Source organism: Microtus pennsylvanicus, chromosome 16 (assembly GCF_037038515.1).
Source record: "Microtus pennsylvanicus isolate mMicPen1 chromosome 16, mMicPen1.hap1, whole genome shotgun sequence".
In the NCBI taxonomy this organism is placed as follows: Eukaryota; Metazoa; Chordata; class Mammalia; order Rodentia; family Cricetidae; genus Microtus; species Microtus pennsylvanicus.
Window position 1 is genome coordinate 37,231,120 of NC_134594.1, and position 17,609 is coordinate 37,248,728.

General features: G+C 38.2%; 1 protein-coding gene across 3 annotated transcripts in view; it reads right to left on the minus strand.

The window, feature by feature from the left end:
* Nucleotides 1–1,886: 1,886 nt before the first annotated feature.
* Kpna4 (karyopherin subunit alpha 4) overlaps nucleotides 1,887–17,609 on the minus strand; it is a 59,554-nt gene continuing 43,831 nt past the window's right edge. For 2 of the 3 annotated variants that reach the window (XM_075950844.1, XM_075950843.1), the window contains 4 exons: nucleotides 13,477–13,548; nucleotides 11,488–11,650; nucleotides 10,436–10,530; nucleotides 4,614–7,462 (listed from right to left, as the gene is read on the minus strand). In XM_075950844.1, the coding sequence (XP_075806959.1) occupies nucleotides 7,364–7,462; nucleotides 10,436–10,530; nucleotides 11,488–11,650; nucleotides 13,477–13,548 (429 nt within the window). In that variant the 3' untranslated portion in view covers nucleotides 4,614–7,363. Of the gene's footprint in view, nucleotides 7,463–10,435; nucleotides 10,531–11,487; nucleotides 11,651–13,476; nucleotides 13,549–17,609 lie in introns of all 3 variants that reach the window. The other variant, XM_075950845.1, reaches the window with a different exon arrangement.

Here is a 17,609-nt window from a genome sequence, read left to right on the forward strand (position 1 = left end):
TCCTTTATGATTTGGATTCTTTGTGCCAAATGTATTATAACGGAAAATTAAAAGGACACTTTAAAAAACTGAACTGTGCCATTAGTCTTAGAACACACAAAGTTGCCTGTTTCATAGCATAGAACCTGGTACTTGTAAAACACACAAGGATCCATTTCCATATCCTGTGAACACCAGACATCCAGTCTGGACAGGAAGAAAAGCGAACAAGCAGTCACCTACTAAGGGATAATGTCTTTTTCCTTCTTAGACTGCAGACGTAGTGAGGCAAAGTTTAAAAACTCCAAGTTGAAAAGACTTTTAGGTAGTCATGTGAGAAGTTGCATCATTATCACACACTTTTATTGAGTGCCCATAGAATTCCCGGCACGGCACGTTCATGGTGTTTACATAGCTTTGCTGATATGCTGACCTTGCCCTTAAGGAGCTTACAATCTAGCAGGAAAGACGAGAAACGCAGGTGTGAAAGCAATGGGTGAACAGACACTACAGACTGAAAATTCACCATCAACATAAAACACATACTGCAAAATGAGTTAATGCGGGATGGCAAGGATGGTAGATAGCCTTGGCTATATTCCTGACTTCCTCAAGGACAGATTTAAAATAGGCAAGGGTCGAGAGTGAAGTTAAAAAGCCCAGGATACAAATGAGGTAAGTTCTCCCTTCCTGTACCTGGGGCACAAGGACTGCAGGGGTAGTGGTAATGGGGAGACAGTTTGCAGGACTCTTAGCACCTCTAACCACAGTGGAGCTGGATGACAACAGAGCTACCATGTAGATGACAATCCTAAACTGGTTCAAAGGAGAATACAAAAGCTTTTCTGCATCAGCTCTATTACATATATAATGCTTCAGGTTAAATGTTTAAGATGGCTAGAGATGCCACCATGTCAAAGACCAGTAGGCCAGTTATGAAAACACAGATGTGGCAGTTACATGGGTGGCGTGGCCCCAATACTGGAAGTTACTGGATTTGTTGAAGACTTCATCCGTTTATGAAGGAAGTACATTGGCAAATCAAAAGGGAAACAGCTAGAGGTAGAAGCTATTCAGAATAACCTGATGGCTATGTTTCATGTAGAACTGAACAGAGGCAAAACCCTTAACACTGTAAGAGATGTTATCTAGTACATCCAGTACATCCCCATTGACTGTGAGTTAAATTATGGAAACTTTCCATTATTCTTTGGAAAAAGACTCTTTGTAGTCAAGTTGGAGAGTTAAATAGTATTACTCTATCCCCAAACAGTAAAAAGGCAGGCTTGGGATGTAGCTCGGCATGCTCAACACACATACACCCAAGCAAACACACAATAAAATGGCAGCTGTATACTAATGAGAAAGGGCTCGGCAGGATGGAGAGGCACTGAGGAAACTATCTGGAAGGCAAATCACTACAGGCTGATTCCACAATAAAATCATAGAGATTGTTAGATATTCTTAACAGCTTTTTCAAATTAGGAGTAAAAGCAGATTGGAGGAATCTTTGGGTAAAATTAGCAACTATAGTCAAAGAGTTCATTAGTTACAGATAATGTTTGTGTCCTAAGTCTTTTTCCCATTCAGAGGTGACAACTTAATCCAGTGGTATTTATCTGTGGGGCATTTGTTATGTGGTAAGATTAGACAAGGTCATTAGAGCCTCCAAGATGACATATTTGTGGGCCAAGAAGATAACCAGCAAAAGGACATATATATTCATATAAGCACCCTACTTCTTGTCATGTGATTGCCAGAGGACAGCAAACACTAGATGTAGCCCCTTGGACCCAAGGTGAAGTGAATGTCTTTAAAACTTACCCAGCCCGACGTATTCAATTATTAAGAGAAAATAAAAACCAGACTAACACAGCTATCCAGATCAGAAGTCAAACACAGTTAGGGAAAATAAAGACACAGGCTTTAAGGTTTTTTTTTTTTTTTTTTTGAGTGTGTGTGGGTACATACATGGAGGTCAGAGGCCAACTTTTGAGTCAGTTTTCTCCTTCCAAGTGAGTTTCAGAGATCAAATTCAGGTCATCAGGCTTGGAGTTAAGTACCTTTACCCTGTGAGCCATATTACCAGGCCCAAAACTGCTTCACAAAAATTACAAGCAGAAGAACCAAGAGTTTGAAAAAGCTAAGTAACTTGGGGAGGGCAGCATACTTTCAGATATAAGGGAGATGAAAGCTGTGGAGAAAAGGCAAGAAACAGCAGAGAGAATCAGCAACAAGGGACTGCTGCAGCCCATGGTGGGAGGCACTTTCCTGTATACTTAGCTGGTCTCGCAAAGCAGAAGCTATTATGCCAGGAAAAAAAAAGGCAACTTGATACAGACATCGAGAGCAAAATTTCTGTTATTTCAAAGGCCCTGTTTTTTTTATAACTATTCAAATTTAATGAAATTTCTAGGTTAAGTCTCCAGGGGAAAACCTGTTAATTCTATTTTTTCCATGACTAATGCAATATTTAATAATAATAAAAAAAAGTTCAGTAGACAACTACTTCTGATCACAGTGCTCGGCTTTACAGCATTCTTCCCCCCACCCCCCTTTTTTTGGTTTTTTGAGACAGGGTTTCTCTGTAGCTTTGGAACCTATCCTGGAACTCCCTCTGTAGACCAGGCTGGCCTCGAACTCTTCCCCTGCCTCTAGAGTGCTGGAATTAAAGGGGTGCGCCATCACGGCACAGCTACAGCATTCTTTACTAATGAGTTAATGTGCACTACACAGGAAAACGCAGTGGCATGTGCCTGTAAGCTCATCTTCCATGAAGGCTGAGGCATGAAGATGGTTATGAGCAGAGAAAGGAGACAGAGACTTGTCTCAGCAACATAGTAAGAACTCGTTTTTAAAAAAGGTTGCATTATTGCCTCCAATGTGCACTGTGATTTAGACACCTGTGCAACATTTACCTATGTATTTTAAATAAAGCACACATGACTACTCGTGTAAACACACACCCACCCACACACACAGTCTTTCTCTCGTACATGTATTTGCAGTGTTAGGATAATATCCAAGGCTCCTCACATTCCGCAAGTGTCATAAAACTGAACTGTATCCTCAGCCCTAAAAAGAACATGTTTTAGTAATGGGTCATTTAAGAAGCTTAACATTAAAGTGTTCAAATTTTTAGGCATGGATTTGCTAGCAAAGTATTTGGATAATACTGAATAGCTACCTGGATTTTCTAATACTAAATTATTGGGTGACATTTAATAAATCTTGCCAATAAGAAACCAAGTAAAAAAAGGTATAAGAGCATGCAGATATTTAGGATTCTAATATAGAAATAATTTAAAAATAAATTTTACACATTAAAAAGGTTTGATTAAAGATGAGTGCTTATTTGCATACTTTTTTTCTTGCAATGGTTTACAAATTTAAATAATAACTGAAAACATTACATGACAGTGGAAGTAAAAGTCTAGGCCTTAACTCAGTCCTTATCATGTAACTTTGGACTAATCCTCTTTTCATAACTCTAAGTCTAAGAGGGTTAGGACAGATCAATTTATTCTGTAATTTAGGAACTCCTAATTCCAACACCACTACATGTAAACTGTATGTATATGTACTTTGAGGGTAAACTAAACTAGAAGTTTTGATGGGTTCTTACAGGTAATCTTAATGAGAATCTTAGCTTATACTGTGTGGGAGTAATCATTTTTAAATTATCCCAATTCTGCTATTTGGTAGTTTCGTGACGTGTAGAAAGTACAACGGCCCCCAACACTATCTGGCATACGTACACACAGAGGACAGGACCTGCCAATCTAACAGACGACTCCTTCTGGAATGGACCAGAGTGCACCAAATGGAAAAGGATTTTGCAACTGTAATAAGTGTACCTATTTAGCTTGAAGTTCAATCAAAGGGAACTTACCCTGGGGTATGAGGGACCTAACCTCACCAAGCCTGCCCTTTAAAAGAGGGCACCGGCCTCCCCTGAGATTCCAATGTTTCCTGGTAGTCTTGAAGAAACAAGTGGCCAGGAAAGGATTGTGTTGCACAAGCGCAGAGAGCAAGAGCCCCCACTTCAGATAAAACGGTAGCCTTGTAAGGCCCTGAGTAGAGGATCTAGTCAAACTTTAGATTCCTGACTCACAGAAACTGTGAAACAACAAACACATGTCATGTTCTAGGGCAACAAACGTGAGGTAATTAGTTATTAGTCTTAAAAGACAAAACTTCATTTATTTCTAACTTTTTGTTGAAGCTGAACAACAGAATTGGAAAAGTGTTCTGTAAGTTATACTGATGTTACAACAAACACACCTTCATCCTATGAAGTATAGTCAAGGTAAACCTAACTAGACCCTCCCAGGTACATTTTAATGATGTGTAGATAGTTCCACATATAGAAATGCTTTAGATTTGGCCTAGCACAATGTGGAAAATACCAGTTCCACCATACCACATGGCTACTGATGCCTTTCAAAATTACAAAATGAAACATAAATGAAATTGAGGCAGGATTTCTCTGTGTAGTCCTGACTATCTTGAACTCATTCTTTACACCAGGCTGGCCTCTAGAGATCCTCCACCTGCCTCTGCTGGATTAGCGGCATGCACCACCATGGTCCACTATGATGAACAGTATATTCTAGACAAGGTCTACTCACACATCTTAACACAGTATTTTTATTTTTGTAGCACTTGAGAAGGGCTTGGTGTTAAACATGGCAGTTTAAGAACATGAAATATAATAACAGTTAGCTTATTAGACTTATTACCCTATTTCCCCCTTATCAGACATAATGGTTTTTGTTAAAATTCAGTTTCCTAGGTCACTGAAGAATTTAAAAAAAGTTGTGTTATTTGGGACACATTTTAGATATAGAAAAGCACACCTTAGAATTATAGAAAAAAAATCAATGTCCCATAGTGATCATAGTTAGAAACAAGTATTTAGACATTCAGGTAGCCCTTAGAGATGTGAATATTGTTCCCACACATTTTGTTTTAATTCCTGAAGCAGGGTCTCATGACAATATAACCAAGGCTGTATTTGAACGAGGTGACTCTCCTGCCTCAGCTTTCTGAGAGCTAGGATCACAGGCATATGACACCATGCTAAGCTACCTGCCAGAATTCTTTATATAGAGGTACCTATTACAAGCTCACTGATTACTGTTTAATTAAAAAATAGTAATCATATAAGGGAGTATATGCTCACCTTCCCAGAATCCACACTTTCTGCAATAAATAGGCCTTGTATGCAATCTATCATTTGGAGCTACATGTTGGCTACGACAGTATTTAAAATATAGCTCAAGCTGTTTCTTAATCCTACTGACTTGGGAAAGTGAAGAAACGTCAAAACCTTGGTGTCAACTGGGAGAAGGTGCAAGTGTAGATGGTGTCAGCTGCACAAATGCAATACTAACATGCCCAGAACCAAGTTACAGCTTTTATGATGTCTTATGCTGGTTCTAGAAAAAGGCTTAAGACAGACAAGAAGCTAACAGAAGCCACTGAGGTATGCTCTAACTTAATATTAGATAGAAAAAGAAATCCACACATCACACACACACCCCATGTAAAACATTGCTTTTAAGTTTTAATGTTTATTTCCCCAAGACAGCCTAGCCTGTATTCTACTTGGATAAATTTTACAAGCTAGTTTTTTGCTGCTTCTAGTTTTAAACTTTAACCATGTTTTTGATGACAAGGAATGCTGCAAAAATACTCTAGTTCAACAAAGAGTTATGATCACAAAATAATTTTTATCCATTCTACAGTGTTTCAGAATTAGCAGTTGATTTTTAAACACAAAGTAGATAGAGATGCTAATGGTGGCTAACCTGGTGTGTTTCCTATAGCAAACTGTTGTTCATGCAACACTTGTGCTCAAGGGGAAGGCACAGGAGTTCCTACAATGAGCCACCTTATAAAGAGTTCCTTTTGTACAAATTAATTTATGACATATTTAATTTAGTGTGCGTAACCTCACAACTGAGGTATTATTCCAATTTATAAAAACCACTTGCATAACTTTTATGCAAGTTTTAAAAATACAAAGTTTTCTCCCTAAAGTGGCTCAAAATAGATTGTTCATGGCTGCCTACATCTAAGATAAAAAGATTCTAAAACAATTCAACAGATTAGGCATATTATTGAAGGTGTTCAAACCATTACTTGATTTGTACATCTACTCAAACCCCTTCATCGGTCTTTATTCAGCAGTACATATGCACCAAATTCCATTTCAGAAGCTTCCATATCATTTTCATAGAAAACAAAGTCTGAAAACAAGTTAACATTTCAACACAGCACGGTAGTCTATCACAACTGAAACTTCTCTTCTTTACAGGACTCAACAAAATCTAAAAATGAACTATGCTGTAGATTTACCTCATGCAAAGATCTTTATGTTATCTCTGAAAATGAAAAGAATGGCTTTTAAAGCACATTTTATACTATTATGGCAACTTGTGTACTGCAACACAGTCTACTGTGAGGGAAATTTATGATTTTTTTTCATGCAAAAATCTACACAAATTAGCTTTGATGATATGGAAAGCTTTTCATAGCATCAAACACTCATCTGGTGCAAATGCACAGGGAAACCTTCCTGAAGTTTTCTGACTTGAGAAGCAACTAAAAAAGCCATACTAGGTAAATAAAAACTAAATTAAAAAAAGGGGGGGAGGGGGGAAGGTAGAGGGAGAATAGAAAACACAGGCTGCAGAGTAAACCAATGTCTGCTGCTAAACCGGTCTTTGTTTTCATGTCCAGTGTACATTAACACTTGTGATCTCACTTTGATGATCTACTAGGTTTGTTATCAGCCCCCTGAAGGCGAATCAAGCTTGCATGCGTCCACATACAGCACCACAACCACACTCTCTACACAGTCACTCCAGGACTAGGAGTCCACGGCATGCGTGAAGAGCCCTAGATTGGAAAGATGAACCTGGCTCTCTACCACGGAGCCAGACACTCACTCACCACTGTCCACTCACACTGCTTCTCAGCAAGCCTGGGCTCATTTCCCTTGACTTCCATGGGCATCGCTTTCATGCTTACAAGGCTTGATGACGACAGCACTTCACTTCCCTCCATTGACAGAGGGAGTCAATGCTCCTTCTCAGGCACCAATACCTGTGACCTGCAGCCCCTTCACTTTCAACCTAAATAAGCATTCACGTCAACTTTTCCTTACATTGCCACTCATTCTCACTCGCACCCACTCGCCACCTTGACCTCATTTGGGCATATTCTGCGATTCCAAATGAAATCTTCACATTTTCTCTCCCGATTTAATGCAGCAGCAGATCCCATGAGCCAAGCTTGATGGATCAAACCTTTTTATATATATGTGTATATATATATGTCTCAGTGCTGCATTGTACCTAGCTTCCACAATATCTTTCTAAAACTGGAACCCCTCAGTTGGTACATTGGCAGATGAATTGAAACCAAATGTTCCACCTTGAACTGCCTCTGGAACAAGGCTAGGATCTTCATCAATCTGAAGGAAAAGACAAAAAAAAAATTAATGTGATGATTAGCTTTAAGGTATATAAAAACTGAAGAAAATAAGAATATACACGATAGAAACCTTACAGAATAGTAAACTGGAAATGACCTCAGATTCCAAACTAAAAGGGTAAATGGTGGTACTTAATGTAATTTCTCTCGTACTTAGGAAAGCAAAGGTACTGGCATTAAATTAAAAAAATGAAAAGTTTCAGGCATGGTGGCACAGTCTGTGACCTTAGCACTTGGAAGGGAAGGCAGAAGGATTACTGTACACTTTCTGCTTCATCTACAGAGTGAGTTCTAGGACAACCAGTGCCACAAAGTAAGAAAGACTCATGGCTCAAAAACCAGAACCAAAAACCTCAAACAAACAAACCTACATTAGCAGAAAGTAAATGTTCTAATTATAGTTTTGGAATGTACAAGCGATGGCTATGTTATTCCTAATTACAAATTGAGACTTCCAAACTTTCAATTTTAAGACACAATTAACTGGGTGGCAGTGCACGCCTTTAATCCCAGCACTTGGAAGGCAGAGGTAGGTGGATCTCTGAGAGTCTGAGGCCAGCCTGGTCTACCAAAAAGAGAATCTGCCTACAAAAAAAACAACCCAAAAACATGATTACAGCTATTTATCCTTAAGGAATATGCTTTGTCTGGATTTTTTTTTCTGATGTATTTAACTTCATATTTAAATAGGATTTAGTGTGGGCATTTCTCTTTCTATTTCTCTATTTGTTTAGATTATCATGTGGGTGCTGGGTCCGCTCTAAGAGTAAGTGTTCTTAACTGCTGAGTGAACTCTCCAGCCTGTCTTCCTATACTTGTGTATTTATTTATTCACTTGTTCATTGTGTGTATGTGTATGCGTGTGGGGTTATTTGCCAAATGGTACACACGTGGAGGTCAGAGTACAACTGGGAGTTAGTGCTTTCTTTCTGTCATGTAGGCTGATTCAGGGACTGAATTCAGACTGTCAGTCTTTCCCCTATGAGCCAACTTGCTCGTCCTAGTGAGGACATTTCTAGTGGCTTATGGTTTTCTTTTTCTTCAACATTTATTTATTTACTTATTTACTTACTTATTTATTTATTATGTATACAATGTTCTGTCTGTGTGTATGTCTGAAGGCCAGAAGAGGGCACCAGACCCAACTACAGATGGTTGTGAGCCACCATGTGGTTGCTGGGAATTGAACTCAGGACCTTTGGAAGAGCAGGCAATGCTCTTAACCTCTGAGCCATCTCTCTAGCCCCTGACTTATGGTTTTCTTTCTCTAATACGTTACTCTTTTTGGTAATGTGAAATGTGGTATGAAACTTAGTTCTTGTTTTAAAAAAAAAAAACTAAACTAAACTAAAACACCCCACCTTATGTTGTATGCATGGGTATTTAGCCTGAATGTATGTTTGTGAACCACATGTGTGCTTAGCATGGAGTCCAGAACTAGGTGCCAGTGCTCTGGAACTGGAGTTACAGATGGTTGAGTCACTAAGTGGGAGCTGGGAGTTGAACCTGGGTCCTCTGCACAAGGAGCTACTGCTCTTAACCCCCCGAGCCATCTCTCCAGCCCCAAAATTTATTTCTTGAAAAGTTGGGGAAAAAATTCACATACAGTGTAGTGGTAACATGTCTCATAGCCTGAGCACTTGGAAGGCTAAGTAGGGAGACTGCATATAGTTCAAGGACAGCCAGGCACATATAGTAAAACATTTTCTAACAAAACCCAAACAAATAAACAACTCTTTAATTTTAACTACTATTTAGTGAAACTCTAAATATATTTTTGTGTACTGTTCCATATATTGCATAATACCTTATATTTTGAGGATTTATTATGCTCATCTTGTCTCTACCTGATTTATCAGCTTTTAACCAGCAATAAAAAAATAACATTTGAAAATACGGACTAATTAAGTCACAAAGGGTTTATTGCAGGTTATACCACTATTAGTAGTTTTGCTTGCTTGTTTTTTTGTTTTTTAAATTTCTTACTTTTCCCCCAAAACAAGGTTTCTCTATAGCTTTAGGGTCTGTCCTGGAACTAGCTCTTGTAGACCAGACAGGCATCACACTCAGAGATCCGCCTGCATCTGCCTCTTGAGTGCTGGGACTAAAGGCATGCACCACCACCGCCCGGCTGCTTGCTTATTTTTTGACTTTCCTTCCTTCCTTCCTTCCTTCCTTCCTTCCTTCCTTCCTTCCTTCCTTCCTTCCTTCCTTCCTTCTTTCCTTCCTTTCTTTCTTTCTTTCGAGACCGTCTCACGTAGCCCTGGAAGACCTTGAATTCACTAGGAAGGCAAAGACAGTCTCCAACTCCTGGTCCTTCTCCTGCATTAGCTTTGTAAACAGCGGGTTATAGTTGAGCACCATCACACTTTGTAAACAGCGGGTTATAGTTGAGCACCATCACACTTTGTAAACAGCGGGTTATAGTTGAGCACCATCACACTTTGTAAACAGCGGGTTATAGTTGAGCACCATCACACTTAGTGCCACTGGTTTTTGTTTTGTTTACAGACATGTTATTATTGCCAATTTAAAAGTATGAGAACTTAGCTGGGCAGTAGTAGCACGTGCACTTAATCCCAGACCACGGGAGGCAGAGGTGTGCTGATCTTTGTAAGTTCAAGGCCAGTCTAGTCTAGACTACAGAGCAAGTCCTAGGACAACCAGAGCTACAGAGAAACCAAAAAGAAAAACAACAACAAAACAGCAACAATAATATGAACACTAGAAATGAGCTTATCTAGTATAACAAAATTTCTTATCTTTTTGTTATTAATATCTTAAAAGAATTTAAAAAAATACCAAAATTTGTTTTCAAAAAAGTGCCATTACTATCACATCTATGTTAGCTGTATTGCATAAAATTATACACATGTATACATCCTAGTTTTCTGTACTCTGTAATCCACACTTGCTTAGCACAGGAAACTATAAACATATTATGTATAAGTACATCGTCTGAAGAGAAGAACTGGTCAATGATCTCATAGGCCAATTTGTAGATGTCTTCATTTTCATGATTCTGAAGTTGTTCAATTTTCTCCAGTCCTGCAAGAAATTTATGAAATGAACAATGGTAATTAATGTGTAGAAGTTACAATAACTTTGAAACACATAATACAATCTTCATACTCTAAAATTGCTGGGTTATGTCTTTGGCACCTACTGCACTGATGAATCCTAACTAAGATTTCATAAAGAATACATTTACTTTAAAAAGACTAACAATCTGAGCAACAGCATGCAAATGTGTAAATTAATAATGTAGCAAATAAGTAAATTATAGCCCCAGTGTTCACAAAAATAATGCAAAATTATTTTTGATTATTAAACATAGATAAGCACATTCTCCCCTTTCTGGCATCTGCCCAGCCTTTTCTGAGTTAATACGTATGAAAAAAACCTGAAGATCCTGGCAATAAATACAATTATTCTATGACACTCACTGAAAACAATCTGGTCAAGCAGAGTATCTCAGGGGAAGGAAAACTGACCCTTAGAATGCTCATTAGATCTTAGGCAGGACTTACTCATCTGCTTTACAGAAGTCATTCTAGGACTGCTGCAACGAAGGGCAGTTACTCGTCCATTTTGTTGGACATTTCTATTAGGGTAATTAGCACATTAAATCAGTTCATATTTCTATTTAAGTCTAAACTACATGCCTTGAGGGGCTGTTTTGTTTACCACTGTCTTCCTACTAACTTAGCAGGGTGCCTTCACTACATGGCAACAATTCAGTTACCTAAGAATATACAGAGGGTTAAACAGGGCCTGAATGTATGTATGGAGTATGGTATACTTTATTGTCACTCCATTATCTATGACAGAAAAATAGAGAAGGGCTATATTACTGAATGTATGTTTGGAGTATGGTATACTTTATTGTTACTCCATTATCTATGACAGAAAAATACAGAAGGGCTATATTACTCAGAAAATAAACATAGTTACAAAAACAACCAAACCACTAACGTGTATATTAACACCTCATAATAAACGTACCACCACACTCCTCTATGAGATTGGCTATGGTTTCCGCCTCATCTTCAGCCATTTTTAATATATTACTTAGTCCATCAAGCACTACTTGCACAACTTGTGCATCTTTTACAGTCAGCAAATTGCAGAAAGGTGGAATAACATTTTGTTGGATAAGGTAGGCCACCTGAAAAATAAGGATACCATGAAATGATAAAATAAAAGTCAGCTGGTTTTTTTTAAGGTCAGCTGGTTTTTTTTAAACTAAAATAAGGTTGACTCCAAACTCTGAGTATGAAAACATGAACACATCTCTCCCATGTGACATTATTAATCAACTAACTTCTTTTTAATGCGGCAAGTTTATTTTCCTGAAAATCTGTGTGTGCACACACGCAGGGGATGACTAGAGTGAAACAGGAAAAACTCAACTCCATATTATACAATATTCTTTACTATAAAGCCACTTTTACCCAAGATCCTTTGCCTCTTAAAACATTACTGAACCAGCCAAGAGGATGACTGATATTTTTTTAAATACTACGATTACTCTAGTAACAGTATCTACTGGTCCCACGCTGTGCTGTTTTAGCATTCTGAAGCCAGATTAAGAGGCCATTTTTCAAGGCAGTAGAGGAAAACACCAGGTGTACTAACTTCGCCCTACTCTTCAATCCCTTGGGACAGGGTCCTCAGTAAACTTGGAGCTCAACATTTCTCACCAAAGCTGGAAGATCCTCCTGCCTCCCCTGTCCACAGTGCTGGAATAACGGTGAAAGCAGCAATACCTGGCTTTTTACATGGGTACTGGGGGACTGAAATCAGGTCCTCATGCTGTGTAGCAAGTGTTCTTACCCACAAAGCTATCTCCGCAGTCCCATGTTTGCATTTAAATTGAGTTTTTTAAAAAATGCATTATCAGGGGGCTGGAGAGATGGGCTTAGCGGTTAAGAGCACTGGCTGTTCCTCAAGAGGACCCAGGTTCAATTCTCAGCACCCACACGGCAGCTAACAACTATCTGACACCAATCCACATAAACTAAAGTTAAATAAATTATATGTAAAAAAGTTATCAGCTGCCACTTGGCTCTTTATCTTTATTATTATTATTTTCTGGATGAGCAGAGATCGTCAGTGCCAGTGTTGTTCCGCATATGCGCACACTGCTAAGCTCCGCCACTTACTCTACTACCTCTGCCCTACTATTCCTCACCCTGCTTCCCAGTCCACTTACTCTACTACCTCTGCCCTACTATTCCTCACCCTGCTTCCCAGTCCACTTACTCTACTACCTCTGCCCTACTATTCTTCACCCTGCTTCCCAGTCCACTTACTCTACTACCTCTGCCCTACTATTCTTCACCCTGCTTCCCAGTCCACTTACTCTACTACCTCTGCCCTACTATTCTTCACCCTGCTTCCCAGTCCCAATTACGTGACTGAGTTTAATTTCTCCTTTGTTTTTTTGTTAGTGAATTTGTTTGCAGTTATTCATTTTTAAGGAGAATCTCTAAATGTGATTTCTTTCTGTCATATTAATTTTAAAAGCCTGTTATCTCTCAATACTGTTTTTAAAAAAGTTCCCTCATTGTAGGAGTCTTGATCTTATTCCAGATTAGAAAATTCTTGCATGGAGTCTAGAAATTTGATTTAGTGGGTAACACTTTGCCTGGTATTCAGAAAGGTCTAGGCTCAATGCCTAGCACTGTAACCACTAAAAAACCACGTCTTTCCTAAGAAAAATGAGTAAAGGAAGTTAAGAAGATACTTTTATGTATATATTAAGAAACAAAATCGCAGAGCTGTATCCATCTCAGTGGCAGAACACAGGCTGAGCACATGGGCTCAATCTCTGGCATGTGTGATGTGCATGAACACATGCACACATAGCTCACACACAGCCTAAAACCAAATCCAATCTACAAAATACGGTATTCTACTCACTTAAATCTAAAGATATAATTACCCATACTGTTATTTTTACTGGTTTTGAGAAATAGAAGTTCAACTTACTTGGTCCTTCCTCCCACTAATTGTTAAGTTACTTATGGCCCAAGCAGCTTCTTTCTGGGTGCCAAAATCTCCCTTAAAAAAAAAAAAAAAAGAATACATGGTAAATTTGAAAAGACATTTTCTAAAATGATTTTCAGTTGTTTATTTCCAAGTTTCTCTGGTATGTTTATATATGTATAATTTTTATTTACTGGTAAGTCTTAAACCACAATCTATTCTGAAGAAATAAAAATTTTCTATGAATTCTCTAGGTTGGGAGATATGGCAATATCACTATTCAAAATCAGAGTAAATGAAAGTCTAATGCAATTTCATTAAACAAATACAAACTGAAAACATTTAAAAGGGCACATGTAGAATTCAATAATCTCATCTTGGAGATTTTACCAGAAAAATAATTTAATAATGTACATTTCCCTACAAATGGCTATAGCACAGTAATAGACAAAAAGCAGACTCAGTTAACACACTCAGCAGGTACACAATACAGTAAATTTTCATAATCAAATAATAACCCAAGCCATTAAAAATCAAGACTACATGCCTGGAAACAATGTTATATTAAGAAAAATATTCATTGGGCTGGAGAGATGGCTCAGAGGTTAAGAGCATTGCCTGCTCTTCCAAAGGTCCTGAGTTCAATTCCCAGCAGCCACATGGTGGCTCACAACCATCTGTAATGAGGTCTGGTGCCCTCTTCTGGCCTTCAGACATATACACAGACAGAATATTGTATATATAATAAATATTAAAAGAAAAATATTCATAAACAAGAGCAACCTAAATTAGAATGGAAACGAGACACAAGGAAATGTAACTATCTACGATGCAGGTAAGGGTACAATCTTGCAAAGGCAAAAGGGAATTATGCAGAAACATTTCCTTATTTATCCAGTTATGCTAAATATAACCTGGGAAAAACCAGGGTCTCCATAGCTAGCACAGGCTAGCCTCAAACTCCATACTGGACTGTGTCTGCCTTTAGAGTATCACGGTGACGCTACCACGACTCACAAGCTATTCTTTAAAATGCCACTAATTTTAACAGTGAAATTCAGAAACAACTTAAATGTCATCAATAATAGGTTGATTAACTATCAATCAATAGGCTAGGTGAATAGAATAAAAAACTAAATCTCTCATTCTGTTGTCTACAAAAAACTTAGCTCTAAAGATAGGTACTACCCTAAAAACAAAGGATGTAAAAGGTATCCCAAACAAAGGGCATTAGGAAGCAAATAGGTGCTGCCATTCTATTATCTCAGACTGAAACTAATCAGAAGAGACAAAGAGGGCACTTTCACTGAATCAAGGGAACAACTAACCAACATGACATTACTTTCCAAAACATACATGTACCACAGAAAGCATACTACCAGAATTAAAGAGACAGATTAACATCAACCGAATAATACTACTAAGTATTTTCTAGTACTATAGATTTCTCCTACTTTCTCCAATAGATATGACATCTGGATAAAAAAAGAGGAACTTCAGAGTGAAGTTTCTCGATACATTATCTATCTACAGACTATCCACTCAAACACCTTGGGACACACACATTTTACTCAACAGCCCACAGAAGCTCCCCTAAAATAGACTGTACCCACAGACACAAAGCAAGTCTGAGCATTATGAAATAAAACAGAATCTAAAGCAAATAAATCTCTATTAAGTGCATAAATGCATGGGGATTAAACAACTCATCACTGAATGACTGAAGAAGTTCAATTCCCAGCAACCACATGGTGGCTCACAACCATCTGTAATGAGATCTAGTGCTCTCTTCCGGCCTGCAGGCATATATGTGGGCAGAATACTGTATACATAATAAATAATAAATCTTAAAAACAAAATCAAATAAATCCAGAACGAGCCAGAAATATAGTGGTATATGTCTTTAGTTCCAGCACTCAGGAGGCAGAGGCAGGCAGATCTCAGTGAGTTTGAGGCCAGCCTGATCTACAACAGTGAGTTCCAGGACAGCTAGAGCTACAAAGTGAGCCCCTGTCTCAAAAAGACCAAAACAAACAAACAAAAATATTCAGAACATTCTTCACACAAATAGGAAAGAAAATCCTAAAATTCATATGGATCCATAATAAATCCCAGACAGCCAAAGCAAACTAGAGCAAAAAGAACAATATTTGATAGATTGCTATTCCAGACTTCAAGATACATTACAGAGATATAGGAAGAAAAATAATATGGTGCCAGCACAAAAACAGACACGTAAATCAATGGAATCAAAGAGAAGACCCACATAAGAGCACATATAGTTAAAGGCATCTGACACTGACAAAGATGCTAAAAACACTGGAGAAAAGATAGCATCTTCAACAGTGGTGCTAGAAAACCAGGTGTCTGCATGCAGCAGAATGTAATAGACCCATTATCTATCACCCTGCACAAAAACTAACTCCAAGTGGATCAAAGACTTCAATTTGCAACCTGAAATGCTAAAACTGCTACAAGAAAATATAGACAGCATCCTACAACATTTAGGTGTAGAAAAGGAATTTCTAAATAGGATTCCATTTGCTCAGGAATTCAAGCCAACAACTGACAAATGGGACCTAACAAAATTAAAAAGCTTCTATATAGCAGAGGAAACAAGAAACCCACTTTTGCCAGCAATATATCTGACAGAGGATTAATATCCAGAATGAGCAAAGAACTAAAACAAAAACTTCAAATAAACAAAAAACTAGCAACCAAAAAAAACCATAACTAAGTCTAGAAAAAAAAATGTCCCAATTAAGAACAGGTAGGGGTCTGAACAGAGTTCACAATAGAAGAAATGAAGATGGCTAAGAAATACCTCAAAATATATTCACTATCTTTACCGATTATGGAAACGTAAGTTAAAGTAACTTTGAGATTTCATTTCAGGCCAGGAGGTGGTGGCACAGGCCTTTAATCTCAGCACTTGGGAGGCAGAGGTAGGTGGATCTCAATGAATTCAAGGCCAGCCTGGTCTACAAAGTGAGTTCCAAGACAGCCAGGACTGTTACACAGAGAAACTGTCTCGAAAAACCAAAAAAAGATTTCATCTCATCCCAGTCAGAGTGGTTAAAAACAACAAAACAACTGGGGAGGACTAGGGAAGAAGGAGCCCTCATTCACTGACAGAAATGCAAACCGGGGCAGTCACTGTGGAAACACTACAGACAACCCTCAAAAAGCTAAAGATAAATCTAGCATAATTCTCAGCTATAACACTAGTCATAAGCCCAAAAAACCTGACATCCTCCTCCACAGATACTTGCTCACCTGTTCACTGATGCTCTATTCACAATAAATGGAAACAACCTAAATGTACTTCAACAGACGAATGGATAATGAAATGTGGTATACATATACTATGGAATTCTATGCAGCTGTAAAGAAAAATGAAATCATAAACTTTGCAGATAAGTGGATAAAACTAGAAAATATGTTAAATTAGAGGTAACCCAGACCCAGAAAGACAAAAGCCATATGTTCTCTCTCATCTGTAGTTCCTATTCCAAATCTTCAGATGTGAGTATACAACATGGAGTAACCAGGAAATTATAAAGGCGCTGGGACAGGGGATGAGAGGAGAGTAACAGGGGAAATGGGAAAACTGGGGAGTAAGGACTTCATTACAGAAGGAGAAGCAATTAGGGAACAAGAACAAATAGCACTAAGGTAGTTTAATAAAGCCTCAAGAAAATCATATTATTTTAGATTTATTTAAAATTACATAATACATATATACAGCTATGTATTTAGACTTATATAAATATACACATACATATAGAGCTTAATTACAGTTATAGCACGTGGGCCAGCAATGCTCACAGAAAGAGCCATAAACTATTTAGCAAAACCCCCAGTACCTGGCATGAGAAACCTCTGTCTGAGTTGTAGGTCAGAGGGGTTCAAGAGATTCCTAAACAATAGAGGCTATTGCTGTTACCTTTAGTTGCCTCTCAATGGCTGAAGTTAAGTCACTATTTCTGATTACACCTTACATTTAGGATACAAGACTAGGAAGTTTTAAGCTGGATCTAACCTGAATGCTTCCTTTCCTGTGCTTTAGCTTCCATAGTACTAGAGAGTATAAAGGCTTCCAAGAGAAGGAAGCAATCAACAGTCCTAACCAGCCA